The 14,934-nt window shown below is 31.5% G+C and overlaps 2 protein-coding genes across 2 annotated transcripts; both read left to right on the top strand.

The window, feature by feature from the left end:
* Nucleotides 1-261: 261 nt before the first annotated feature.
* LOC107914522 (probable aspartic proteinase GIP2) lies at nt 262-1,799 on the top strand. The gene has a single exon (XM_041099827.1). The coding sequence runs from the start codon at nt 312-314 to the stop codon at nt 1,611-1,613; it is 1,302 nt and encodes a 433-aa protein (XP_040955761.1). The 5' UTR covers nt 262-311; the 3' UTR covers nt 1,614-1,799.
* Nucleotides 1,800-11,786: 9,987 nt separating this feature from the next.
* Nucleotides 11,787-13,558, top strand: LOC107914528 (stem-specific protein TSJT1). The gene is made up of 5 exons (XM_016843473.2): nt 11,787-12,164; nt 12,511-12,751; nt 12,851-12,971; nt 13,070-13,179; nt 13,274-13,558. Exons 1-5 carry the CDS (start codon nt 11,962-11,964, stop codon nt 13,307-13,309), a joined length of 711 nt encoding a protein of 236 aa, XP_016698962.1. The 5' UTR covers nt 11,787-11,961; the 3' UTR covers nt 13,310-13,558.
* The last annotated feature ends 1,376 nt before the right edge of the window (nt 13,559-14,934 follow it).

Here is a 14,934-nt window from a genome sequence, read left to right as displayed (position 1 = left end):
ACAAGTGAAAATGTTATAATTTCCGTATATCAAATACCAACTCTCATCCTCACATTAATGTATAGATTTGATTAGAGATAATGGATTAGGATAATGTGGTCAAAGTCAAAAGTCCTCTTCCATGCAAACACGTCCAGAGCAGCTGGCTGCCTAGCTGCCTTTGCTTCTAGCAGCCTGTTTTGACCTTTAGCGCATGCTCTCGGCCCCTCGCGTCGGCGGCTTGTCGCAAGCGTTGATCAACGCGAGTATAAATACAGCTTTCACTTCTGCCTTTGCCTCTCACTACCTATTTCCCCTTTCATCTTTCAATCATGGCTTCTCTTCAGTATCTTCTCTTCATTTCATTCTTAGTTTTCTTTGTTGCTCCTGGTTTAGCCCAACAGTCGTTCCGCCCCAAGGCCCTGGTCGTTCCAGTCTCTAAAGACGCCTCCACACTTCAATACCTCACCACTATTAACCAAAGGACACCCTTTGTTCCTATACGCGTTGTGGTTGATCTCGGTGGCCGATACTTGTGGGTTGATTGTGAACGGGATTATGTTTCATCGACTTACCGTCCTGCCAGGTGCGGTTCAGCCCAATGCTCGCTGGCTGGAGCCAATGGGTGCGGAGATTGTTTCGATGGACCAAGGCCAGGGTGCAACAACAATACATGTGCTGTCGGACCCGGCAACACCGTCACTAACACCGCCGGTCCTGGTGAGGTTGCACAAGATGTTGTCTCTCTGCAATCAACTGATGGGAGGAATCCTGGCAGAGTGGTAACCGTGCCTAGATTCCTTTTCGCTTGTGCACCAACTTCCCTGCTTCAAGGCCTTGCTAACGGTGTTGTGGGAATGGCTGGTTTCGGTAGGTATAGAATTGGGCTTCCTTCGCAATTCTCTGCTGCTTTCAGTTTCCGAAGGAAATTCGCCATTTGTCTCTCGTCTGCCAATGGTGTTATTTTCTTCGGTGATGGTCCCTATGTGTTCCTCCCTGGAGTTGATGCATCAGAATCGCTTACTTTCACACCGCTCTTCATTAACCCTATCAGCACAGCCCCTTCTTTCCCTCTCGGTGAACCTTCCGCCGAGTATTTCATCGGCGTTAAGTCCATCAAAGTGAACGAAAAACCCGTCTCACTGAATACAACGTTACTGTCCATTAACAGCGAAGGTGTTGGGGGCACAAAGATTAGCACCGTGAATCCCTACACTGCCCTAGAGGCTTCCATCTTCAAAGCTGTTACTGAGGCCTTCATTAATGAAGCTGCTGCTAGGAACATCACCAGGGTGGCTGGTGTGGCCCCATTTGAGGTATGTTTCAGCTCAAGAAACATTGTAGGAACACGTTTAGGAGCAGCGGTGCCATCAATAGACCTCGTGTTGCAGAACGAGAATACTTTTTGGAGGATTTTTGGGGCAAACTCGATGGTCGAGGTTAGCAGGGAAGTGTCGTGTCTTGGGTTCGTGAATGGTGGCTCGAACCCAATGACTTCCATTGTTATTGGAGGGTACCAATTGGAGGACACTCTTCTTCAGTTTGATTTGGCAACTTCAAGGCTGGGGTTCAGCTCTACCCTTTTGGGTAGGCAAACTACTTGCGCCAATTTCAACTTCACATCTAATGCTTAGATGGCATACGGTAGAAATAAATTTTACAAATTATAATGTTGTGAGCAATTAATGGCCATAAGAGATAATAATCTGCATCCTACCTCTATTTAGTTTCTATTCAAATTCCAAACAAAAGATGAAGTTTATAGCTTACAATTTTTTTGAATGATTTTTATATTTAATATGTTTAGATGTTTTCGTTTATGAGTACTGACGAAAATGACTCAATTTTTTTTATACAAGCACCAAATTTAATATACCAACCGGATATATTTATGCTTATTTGATATCTAAACTTAAAAATCATAAGTTAATTTAATATTTTCTTGATTAATATTGTTAAAATATGATGTGACATTTTGACTAATAATATGTTAAAGCATATCATCATGATTTTGCTCGATAGTGCCCGTCAACATATTTTAACAATATTAGTCAAGTAACTCAAAAAAGTACTCAAATTAACTTATTGTTTTCAAATTTAGGTATCAATTAAATAAAAATATTAAATATTAAGTAAATATAAATTATATATATATCTCATCATATATTAAACCTATCCACAAACATATCCGGTGGGATGTAGTAGAGCCCATGGTAATCTATACGGAAGGAATATCTTGTTTATGTATTTTATCAGAAGTCTAAAATTTCTGCTATTGTCAGTTTGCACTTTGCACCAAATAATTAGTTGAAGCGATTAATAAAAATAATATACACTTAGATAAGATTATGCTTTCGCCCTAAATATAAGCTTTCATTGATACTAAAGTACGTAGATATTTCTACATGATTAATCAAGCTCGTTTTAAGTTTATTTTTCTTTTACAAACATTTATATTATTTTTAATTATTTTTATTAAATTTTAAATATAAATAACTTAATATACTATTAATATTTACATTATAAATTTATATACTATTATAGATTTAAATTTTATGTGATACAAGTTCTATAATATATAAAAATAAAATAAAATTAGATTGGACTGGACTGGACTGGATTTAAATCTTGAATGTTAAAATTCAAATTTAACCTATTTTTTAAACGAAATTAGATTTTTGTTCAAGCCCATCATTTAGGCTTAATATTTTTATTCAGAACCCCTAAAATTTTAAGTTTCAACAAGAGTAATTAGACTTTTAAAAAGGTTTAAACGATAACTAGTTTAAAAGTCCAAACCCATTATTAACCTTTTTTTTTTAACATATGATTTTCATGATATTCAATATGTCATTTAAATGTATAAATAAGTTTTTTTGTACACATATGAAACACATGTAGTTTAGAAGTAGTTACAAGTTAGATTCTGTTAATTAGGTATTGAAAACTGCATTGTGCAGTAAAGAATTAGCTAGGTTCTGTTGGTGCTAACTATCTCTAATCGATTCTACCAGTCTCTTTGTATGAATATGAGTTGGTCTGATTTGAGATATTATAGCTAAAATCAAGAAAACAAGTAGCCTATTTTTCTCCATTTTCCTCAGTTATTTTTCTACCTCTTGAAGGCCATTCATGAGGTGTTTCTTTTCTTAGGTTTATTGTTGTCTTCTTAGACATTATTATGAAGCTTTATGGTGCTTGATCAACACTCAAACATGGCATCAGAACCTGTGCTTAACAACATCAACTCCAATCCTTTGGTTCAATTGCTTCGCTTTATGATTTGAAGAATGTTCATGAAGGCTGCAAGTGTTTTGGTTAGTTTTTCTTTGATTCAAACCTAGAGCTTGGTAACCATGGTTTGATCAAAAGAATAACTTCCCTCAACATGAAACGTGTTTATGAGAGGAAGAATTGTTGTAATGTTGATTCAGATAATGGATATTTGAGGGGGTCTATCACATCCGCTCATCCATAGCAGATAGTAATTTTAACATCTGAATCCGAATATTATCCGAATTTGTAAAATTCATCAAGTTGAATATCTGCGAATAATCGAACCTGCAATATGTATTGCCATCATTATGCTTGGCAATGTGTCACAAAACTAACTAAAAATATGACAAAGGCAAGTGCACCTATCGATAAGTAGTATAGTTATGGTGAGTAGAGATATCGTATCCACGAGGACTAAAAGTACTAGTAATTACCGCTTTCTTATTATTTAGTCGATAAATTGAAATGATTGTTTTAAACTAAGATTTACTAAATTAATTTAACTAAGAACTCAACAGAAAAAAAATCACGAAAATAACCGAAAGATAACCAATGAGAGAGACAATACCCAGGAAAGAATCCATCTAGACTTCATCTATTATTATGAATCTGAATTAAACGATTTATTCACTGGGTATCTTGATCCATAGAAATCCTTAAATTATACTAATATCTCTTTCAAGGGTAAGAGCAACTGACTCTAGGTTGATTATTTGAAATTTCTTTCTAATTAAAACCCCTATTATCGCATTAACTCGATTTATGGATTCCCCTATTAGATTTGACTCTAATCCGGTAGATTTATGTTGTCCTATTTCTAGGATTGCATGCAACTCCACTCAATTATGCTAGATCTACTCTTAAATATGGACTTTTCCTCCTCTAGTTTAAGCACATTAAACATGAATTAATATGCCGGAAATATTAAAATAAGAGATAAACACACATAATTGAGAACAAGAATATAGTATTTATCGCGTAAAATAGAAATCAAATAATAGAATTCATCATATGTTTCATCTTCCCTAGTTATCTAGGGAATTAGTTCGAAAAGAAGCATCTCAAAGTCAGAGTAACCATAAGAAATAAAGAAACTCATAAAAAATTCAAAAGAAATTAAAAGAAGGTCTTCGGTCTTGATGGAATTCTGCTTCAAAGTTGGCTCCAATGGTGTTCTTTGAGTCGTTTTCTTCAATATTCTCTGATGCTCTCTTTTTATCTTCTTCTATTTGGTATTTATAGACTTTAGAATGCCCAGAAAGCCTAAAAATTGTATTTTTCTATGTGTTTGAGAAGCGAGTTGCGAAATCGACACGGTCTGACACACGACCATGTGTTTAGCCCATGTGAGAAGGTCCAACTCGTGCGGCTCCTAAAATCTACTCTTTTTGTCCGTTTTTCGCTCTTTTTGCTCCCAAATGCTCTTCTAAGTATAGAAACATGAATTGAAAGGATTAGGAGCATAAAATCCACCAATTTGCATAATTAATCATCCAAAAACGCATTTAGAACGGGATTAGAATATGTTACTTTTATCACTTATCACTTGGTAGAATTGAAAATTGAAAGGAAAAAAATAGAACATTTGAAAAATCCATAATTTGAACTAATATACAATTGTTTCCAATTTTCTCTCCTCCCATTATCCCAATTTGGAAAGATTGTTTTTTATACATTTGAAAGGAAAATAATCACCCTTCCTATTTTTTTTTCCTCACTTTTCTCTCCCACCAAGCACACTCCAAATTTATTTTCTTTTTACTTTTTCACTCCCTCTTTCTATCTATCATCTTTTTCACCTAACCAAGCGCACCTTAAGAGAGAGGTAGGGCATTGGACTCCATAAATGAAAAAAAAAATCTCTTTAAAAATGAAAATTTTAAGTGAACATAATGATAAATTTATGCTTTAACATTCAAAATTTTATAATTTAATTTTAATATTTTAAAAAAAATTATAATTATAAAAATTGAAATGAATATAATAATAAAACTATATTTTAATCCATTAAAAAATTTATAATTTAATTCTTGTCTAAAAGGAATTTGAATGTCAGTTATTACATTTCACTTTACTAATGTATGCAATATTGTGTTTATATACTTACCAATAAATTTTGGATATAATTATAAGTCATATTACACATTAAAAAAATAAAATTATTAAATAGACCAATAACAAACCTCTAAAATGTACATTAGACCTGTCCATGGCCCGGGTCGGGCCCACAAAAAATTTCAGCCCGTTCCCAGGCCAAAATATGGGCCTAAGATTTTGCCCAGGCCCGGCCCAGAGAAAAAATATGGGGCCCGAGCCCAGCCCGGCCCGGCCTATTTTTAATTAAAATTAAAATTATTTTTTTAATAAAATTAAAACTAATTGTTATTAAAATTAATTGTTAGTAAAATTATTAAATTATTAATTGTTAATTGTATTAATTGTTGTAATAAAATCTAACATTTGATCAGTAAATTTATCAAATTATTAATTGTATTAATTGTATTAATTGTTGTAATAAAATTTAACATTTGATTAGTAAATTTATCAAATTATTAATTGTATTAATTGTATTAATTGTTGTAACAAAATCTAACATTTGATTAGTAACACTAGTCAAGGAAATGAAAGTAAATAAACTTAAAATAAAAAACTATTATATTTTAAAAATAAAAAATATATATTTAATATTTTTCGGGCCAGGCCGAGCCCGGGCCCGGGCCAAAAAATCTTGCCCGAGCCCGGCCCATTTTTTAAACGGGCCTAAATTTTTACCCAAGCCCATATTTCAGGCCTATATTTTTACCCAAACCCTCCCATATTTCGGACGGGCCGTCGGGCCGGGCCGGGCCGCCCGACCCATGGACGGTCTAATGTACATGTAACATAAAAAATTTATGTTGGTATACCTAACCATGCATTGTTTTTGTTACGTCATGATAAAAGATAAGTAGAGAAGAAAAACAAATATAAATGTTTTGAATAGTAATATCTACGTGGATCCTATGCCAAAATCCATAAACCTTAGCTTTCATGGGTCAATTGAAAATTAGTACATGTCTTCAAAACGTATGACTTAGTAATCCACCCTTCCATTTCTATGATATTGGACTTTCCTCTTATATTTTATTTTCTACCAATTATTGTCATTGAAATTTAAAACTACAAAAATCTTGAAATTTAATATAGACATCTATTTATATCAGTGTAAAATTAAAGTAGTTTTATATTCTTTTATATATTTTTTATAATTAATATTTTAATGATGCAATCGATAAATTTATCGATATAACCGTACTTATCTTACATGTAAATTTTTTAACTGATCCGATATCTCTATCATATTGATATAAAATATTATACATATATTAATATTTATTAAATGGTTCGAATTTTTTTACAAAAAATAAAGAGTTAGAAATTTTAAATTTTTGCCAAATTGGATATGCATGATTTATATGAATGGAATATGAAATATGATTGAATCATTAAAATATTAATTATATAAAAATATATGAAAGGATGTAAAACTAAAGTAATTTTACACCGTGTAAGTGGATCTTCCCCATATCATATATATAATATAAAAGAAAGTACGAGAGCATATATGAAGACGTTGATTTCTGGGTTAGTTCTTTTCCAAAATGTTTCCTTTTTTAGTTATATTTAAAGTGGGTCTCGTTTTTATAATTAAGTTTTAAATATGATTTTCTTACCATTTTTAATTAGAATTTATTTACAATTTTTAATGATGATGTATAATTACATTAATGAGACATTCAAATATATCAATTTTAAACCTATAATTATATTTGCTTTATTGATAATGTATTAACACATCAAACGACACATCAATTGATAATGATAATTACATTTGCTTTATTGATAATATATGAAATTGTATATTAACATTATAATTACTTATTTTTAAATGTTCTCATTAATTAATATAGCTATTAAACACCATATGATAATCACGATGTATAAATGGCTCAAAATTGCAACTAATACAATATATCATTATCGATTAGTTATTACCAATTTTATATTTCTTAACCTATCAATCAAATATAATTTTACATACATAACTGAAAATATGACTGGAAATTGTTGGTTGCTTGAGGGTTCATCACTAGTGTTAAAGATCATATGATAATCACGATGTATCACGATTAGGGGTGTTCAATCGGTTAACCGACTCAAACTACCATTAACTTAATTAACCAACCCTTTTAAACCCTTAACCGTTAACCGAACCAAAATTTTTTCAAAAAAAATTAACCGAACCAAACTTTTTCAGTTAATTCTATCAGTTAACCGAATTAACCAAAATTTATATGTTTTTTTTCTTATTTTTGGTTAAGACAAGTATAAAACATATAAAAAAATTAACCGACTTAACCGACCGATTAATTTATATTTCCAAAAAAATTAATCGAACTAACCGAATACTTATACATTATAATATTATTTATTAAATTTGGTTAATTCGGTTAACTGACCAATTTCGAACCAAATTAACCGTTAACCGAACTTCCAAAAAATTATTAACTAACCCCTGACCAAATTGATTTGGTTAACCGAATTCGGTCGGTTAACCGAATTAATTCAATTTTACCCGAAATTTGCACACCCCTAATCACGATCTCAAAATTGCAACTTATACAATATATCATTATCGATTAATTATTACTAATTTTATAATTCTTAATTTGTGAATTAAATATAATTACAAGATTTTTTTTTCAAAAAAATATAGTCATACATATATTATAAAAGAAGGAACGGAACGTAAGCAAAAATGGAAACTTTGACTTTTAAAATACTTCCTTTTTAAATTATATTTAAAATGAGTTTCATTTTAAAATTAAGTTTTAAATATGAATTTTTTTGTCATTAATAATGATAATAATAAAGTTTTCAATAATAAACAACTTTAAACAAGTAAATTCCACATTTTTTGGTCGAATCCAGGGTACCACCACCGTAGCAGTCCATTTTTAATTTCTAATACCATGCTTTTATGAAATTACATAATTGTTTTTAAAAAAATTAAAAATTTTAAAACGGTTTAACATGCATATTTTAAAATAAATTGATAAGTTTTCAATTTCTATAAAAGTTTACATAAATATTTAAAAATAGGTAAAATATGGTCAAACACGTTATGATTTGTTAATTAAACATGTATACAAATTAAATATATTTTTATTGTACTTTAATTAAATAAAAAATCATTTAAAACTTCATTCAATTAAAAATTTGAAATTTTTTAGGATTTTTTATTCATTTAAAAATTTAAAATTATTAAATATATTTTAATTTATAAGGAAATAAATTGTATTAGGATCATCCTAAAAAACATATTTTTTAGGCACCAATAAAATAGTGTCACGTCATTAAATTTTAAAGATAGCAAAGTATTATTATACAGCCATCTATATCTAATATCTTCTCCAACTTAAGTCAACTTTAATTAAATTACTTAAAATAATTAATTTTTAAATTATAAACAAATATATTTTCTTCTTTTACAAATTTTAATCATTTTTTCCACAAGTTAATATTTTTTATTTTTGTGAAGTGAATCTTTTTAAAAAATAGTATTTTTTGTGTAATTTTTTCATGCCATTGACATATAATTTTAGTAATTATTTTACTCAGAACCCCGAACCTTAAAATTGAACCATGAACCTTAAATCTTGAACTCTGAGGTTTAGGGTTTAGGTTTGGGAATTAAGTTTCAGGGTTTGAGTTTGGGTTTTGTCTTCGGGGTTTAAGAGTTCGAGGTTACGGGTTCGGAGTTCAGGGTTGATAAGTGCTAAAAGTAAAATGTTTTAACCACATTCTTAACGTATTTTTGGGTGATTATTCGATGTTAATTGTGAATTTTCTATTCCTAATTCTTTAAATTCATGTTTTAATGGTTAGTAGAGTACTTGGGAGTAAAATGAGCGAAAAACAAGTGAAAACTTGATCGTTGGAGCAATCTACAAGAGCCACACGAGCTGAACCATTCCACACGATTGTATGACCCACACGGGTGCGTGGTAGGCCGTGTTGATTCTTGAGATTGCAGACCAAGCAACGGAAAATCACAATTTTTAGGTTTTTCGGGCATTCTAAGGTGTATATATGGCAAAAATAAGAAGATGGGAGTGAGCTACCATAGAATACTTAAGAAAACTACTCGAAAAACACCATTGAAGCCAATTTGAAGCAGATTTTCATCAAGATTGAAGATTCCCAATTGATTTCTTAAGAAGATTTTCATCAAGATTGAAGATTCCCAATTGATTTCTTAAGAATTTATCATGAGTTTCTTTATTTCATTCGGTTATATTGTCTCTTGGATGTCTTTATTTTCAAGCATGAACTAATTTTCTAAATACCTAGAGGAGATGAACCCTATGATGGATTCTATCATTTGATTTTTATTTTATGCAATAAATACTTAGTTTATTGTTTTTAATCATGTGTGCTTAATTCTTGGTTTAATATTGTCTCTTGGATGTCTTTATTTTCAAGCATGAACTAAATTTCTAAATACCTAGAGGAGATGAACCCTATGATGGATTCTATCATTTGATTTTTATTTTACGCAATAAATACTTAGTTTAATATTTCTAGATTATTAATTCGTGTTTGATGTGTTTAAATCAGAGGTTGAATAAACCCTGTTTAAGAGTAGATCTTGCGTAATTGAGTGGAATTGAATGCAATTCTAAAAATAGGATGACATAAATCTACCGGATTAGAGTCAAATCTAATAGAGGAATCCATAGCACGAGTTAATGCGATAATAAAGGTTTTAATTAGAAAGAAATTTCAATTAATCAACCTAGAGTCAGTTGCTTTTGTGCTCAAAAGAGATATTAGCATAATTTAGGGATTTCTATGGATCAAGGTGCTACGTAAAGAAATTGCATAAATTAGATTGATAGTGATAGATGAAATTTAGGCAGATTCTTTCTTAGATATTGTTTCGTTTCTTAGTTGTTATTCAATTATTTTCGTGATTTGTTTTTTAGTGTGTTCATTAGCTAATTAATTTAGTTAATTTTAGTTTTTAATCAATCATTTGGATTAGTTGATTAAATAATAAAAAGACAATAATTACTAGTACTTTTAGTCTTAGTGGGAATGATATGTTTGCCCACCGTAGCTATATTATTAATTGATAGATTCACTTGTCTTAGTCAAAGTTTTAGTTAGTTTCATGACACATCAAGGGTTTAGGGTTTAGATTTAAAATTAAAGGGTTTGGGATTACGAGTTTGGAGCTCAAGGCTTGAGGTTATGGGTTATGAGTTTGAGGCTTATGATTTGGGTTTAGGGTTATGAGTTATGGGTTCGAATTTGTGGTTTGGGGCTCTAACTATTGGATTTAGGGTTTGGGATTCTAAATTTAGGGTCTGGGGTTCTAGGTTTTAGGCTCATAGTTTGAGATCCTAGATGTACGGTTCGGGCTTAAGGTAAAAAAATTACCAAAATTATGTGTCAATGACATAGAAAGAAATTATTGAAATGTCATTAAATAATTGAAAAGGGACCGTGAATAATGTGATGGGAATGATTCATAAAATAATTTCTCTACCGATGAGTGTATAATAATAATTTCATGCCTTTAAATTTTGATGATGCGGCAAAATTTTGTTGATGCCTAAAAACTTTAGTTTTTTGAATAATCCTAATGTAAGTTATTCGCAATTTATAAACATAAAATCAATTCGGCATTGCATTAGATAAAAGGATTAATATATATCAATATTAAAATCTATATACTTGATCCGATAAAAATGTATTAAGCCTTTGGTTAATATATTTTTTTCTTATTTGATTTCTGAATCCTACCTTTATCCAATAAAAAAGCTGCATGCCTGAGCCGGCTGATATATAATTCTAATTGATGTCGCCATCTCTTCCATTTCCCTTTCGAAATAGATTCAATTTTGGTTTAGTTAGATTTGGTATATTCTTGATAAGATTCCCAATTGTTTACACTTTCTTTCCATTTCTTTATTTATACGTGTCTTTCCATTCTACGTAATGATAATGAACCCCAGAATTAAGACATTGGCTTGAAATGGACTGACCAATTCACCATTAGAAAACGAAAAAGAATTTCCTTTTAATTATAGGAATTAATCACCGCTATTCCCCCAACAAAAACAATGAATGGGATTGAAATCTTTTTCAAAAAGAAAATTAAGGGGAGGAAAGTCGAAATTATCCGCGGTAAAAGAATTATAAAAAAAAGGTGTAGTGGATCAAAGAGTAAATTGACTAGTCTACTAAAAATGAATGAAATTTTTAATAAAACAATCAATTTACTTTTTAATCTAACACACAAAAATTAACTTACTCCTAATACAATAGTTTCCCTATAAAACGAACTCGCAAGTACTCAGCCGAGAAAAAGAACCCAAAGAAAGCGACTTGTAAATTGGATCATAGCTTTCCAACGATGCTATAAGTCTGGCTTCACGACTGGCCAATTAATGCCTTGCTTTTCCTGCCGAATACACACTCCTGGGAGGCATCGACTAGCTTGAAACGACAATATCTTGAAAGGACAGTTTTAACCTTGTCTTTTTTTCTTATAAAAATGTTGGTATGAGTCGCATTGAGAAAGCCCACTTGCTTTATACATACATCCACATTCATAGCAATTTTCATTAGTTAAACTCAAGAGACACACAAGAGACCATGCTAGGTGTTTTTAGCACTGAAATTGTAACGCCACCGGAGGAGCTGGTGGCTGCCGGAGACCGGAGTCCGTCCCCGAGGACCACTGCCTTGGCTTTGATGAAACGTTACATCAACTCTAACCCATCTTCGGTTTCTATACAAATTGGTGATCAAGTTCACTTGGCTTATTCTCGCCACAATGAGTCTCTTCTTCAACCCAGGTAAGATACGACATCAACACCCACATACTATTTCTATGAAACATGAATATTGATCTCCCTCATTATTAGAGGTCCTGGCTCCGGATTTAATCTGTATCTAATGTGATTATTGCATAAAATTCTCGGATTTCATCGTAGAGCAGGTCTTTCATTTTGGGACCAGGCCGGTCCACTGTCTGTGAGAGCATGAAATAATCAACGTCTGATTATATTTGCATGTCTGCCTCGTGTCAAAATGATCAGGACTCAAAAGTTTTGGCAGTTGGCTCCTGCTTGTTTATATCGATACCTTTGTGTTTTTCCTTTGGTTTCATTTTTTTTACCTGGAAATGGATGATGGGTGCAGATCATTTGGTGTCAAAGATGATATATTCTGCTTGTTTGAAGGCATGCTCGATAACTTAGGTAGCCTCAGGCAACAATATGGTCTAGCCAAGTGTGCGGATGAGGTGATGCTGGTGATTGAAGCATACAAAGCGTTGCGTGACCGAGCTCCTTACCCTCCCAGCCATGTTGTCGGTCATCTCGCTGGCAATTTCGCGTTTCTAGTATTCGATAAGTCCACATCCACATTGTTCGTGGCTTCTGTAAGTTAATTTTGGTTGCCTGGTGAAACAGCTAGCGCTGTTGCTTGCATTTACTGACTCACAATCTCTCTGTTTTAACGTGGTTAATACAAAAACCAGGATCAGTCAGGCAGAGTTCCTCTTTACTGGGGGATTACAGCAGATGGATTTGTGGCATTTTCAGATGATGCAGAGATGCTTAAAAGTGCATGTGGCAAATCAATTGCTTCTTTCCCTCAGGGTATCTTCATCTTTAATTTTGCCACTAATTTTGATTTACTTATTAACATTGGAAGAGATTAGAGTTTTTTTATTTAAATTGTTTCCAACGGTTTACAGGGTGCTTCTTTTCAACCACACTAGGCGAGATACGAAGCTATGAAAATCCCAAGAACAAGATCATTGCCATTCCTGCACCAGATGAAGAGATTTGGGGTGCAACATTCAAGGTTAAGAAAATAAAAGAACTTGGCATTTGACTTGCTTTAAATACCCTGTTTACATAGTTCAACCTAAAGCTATAATGATGCAAATGACTAACAGGTGGAAGGACCGGTGGTTGTTTTAGCCAGAGAGTAAACAAAGAGAGGTGACAGTGTTTGAGCCGAGGTCTTCAACCATGAGAAATTGCTAATTTCAGAATCGTCTAAATGTCATGTAGATGGCTTGAGTGAGACCAGATCAAATCCTAAATAATTATAGTTCCTTTTATGGTAATCAGCATATGGTTATGTCTTTTTATGTACGAACAATGCAATATCCGTGGTACAAATTATCATAATTAGTGCTGTAATTTACCGAAGTTAATATATCACCGCCTCCAAAAGATGCCATAGCCCTTCCATCGAAAGTTTTTAGCACTGGTTACAGCCACATAATGAAGCTTCGCATGGCTTATTCATCCATAAACTGCACTGTTTTCTGAAAGGTTACTATATTTTCCTTGTTATTTAGAACATGTGGAGATAAATTCAGAAATGAGGCATTCATTATATTTTGAGTTTTTGAAATCTACGAGTGTTGGGTAGGCGAATATTAATTTTTTATTATGTCAAAATAGGGTTCATGTTGATTTAATTTGCAATCTAATATTTAAATTTTGATTTGGTACAATTATGAATATAAAATTTTATTTTTATTTAATTATACATATGAAACTTTAATTTTAATTATTTTCATAGTGGGTAACTATAGTTATTTGGGTTCAAAGATCAACTTAACAAAAAATCAGAAAATTAATTAAATCTTTATGAAAAATGTGAACTCAATTGTTCCTTCAGTCAAAATAAATCAATCGTCTCATTCCATTAGCAGAAATTATCATTGATCGATTTGACCGTTAACGATCATTGTGTAAATGGAAGTCATGAAAAACTAACATATGATATTCCACATGAATAAATATGCTAACATGGTATGCCATACCAATAAAAAAATTAAAAATAAAATTTTTAAAATATTAATTTAAAAAAATCCTAATGAATTTAGACATATAAACGTCCACGTTTATATGAATTTGGAGACTCATTTGTCCAGATTTTTGGACAGATGTAAAACTAAAAAATTATAATTATTAAGAAAAATAAATATATAACTACATGGAAGAATATGGCTTCAATATTTGCATATAAAACAATAGGTGATGATATATATCTTGTGAAATATGGTGAAAAAAACATTTAACATATATGTGAAAAAATAGAACGTCGATAATAATGATAATGTATTGCAAAGAAAAGAGAAAGAAAAATAAAGAACACATAAGTTTTACGTGAAAACTCTTTCGGGAAAAAAATTATGGGCAGAGGAGAAAATAATTCACTATGTCGAATTCGAATGATTACAAGAAGAGTAGACTATGTTTATTTATAGGCTTGTAAAACCATATTCTAATAGAAGGAGTGTAGTAAGGTTGAAACACCTTATTCCAATCAATATCAAATAGATGAAGTGTAATAAGGTTGAAAAACTTTATTCTAAAATAAAATAAAAGAACTGTAGTTCTATATGGATTTTACTTTTATTTTATTTTACCATTGTATTTTATTTTAATAAGGATTCGGGTCACTCAATTCTAACAATCTCCACCTTGACACGAATTCTCAATGAACAAGTTCTTTATCGCGAACTCTCAACAAACAAGTTCTCCACCTCTTCCATAAAACCTCTTAAGGGTTTAACTTCAACAATAAACACCAACCAAG

This window comes from Gossypium hirsutum, chromosome D08 (genome assembly GCF_007990345.1).
Source record: "Gossypium hirsutum isolate 1008001.06 chromosome D08, Gossypium_hirsutum_v2.1, whole genome shotgun sequence".
NCBI lineage: Eukaryota > Viridiplantae > Streptophyta > Magnoliopsida > Malvales > Malvaceae > Gossypium > Gossypium hirsutum.
Note: the sequence above shows the minus strand (reverse complement) of the source record. Positions and strands in the feature narration are given on the sequence as shown.

What these genes read in the sequence shown, in the direction of transcription:
- LOC107914522 (XM_041099827.1), top strand. Translation starts at nt 312, where the DNA reads ATGGCTTCTCTTCAGTATCTTCTCTTCATTTCATTCTTAGTTTTCTTT.
- LOC107914528 (XM_016843473.2), top strand. Translation starts at nt 11,962, where the DNA reads ATGCTAGGTGTTTTTAGCACTGAAATTGTAACGCCACCGGAGGAGCTG. An exon ending in GAGTCTCTTCTTCAACCCAG is followed by an intron (nt 12,165 to 12,510) that starts GTAAGATACGAC and finishes TGATGGGTGCAG; the next exon opens with ATCATTTGGTGTCAAAGATG. An exon ending in AATTGCTTCTTTCCCTCAGG is followed by an intron (nt 12,972 to 13,069) that starts GTATCTTCATCT and finishes AACGGTTTACAG; the next exon opens with GGTGCTTCTTTTCAACCACA.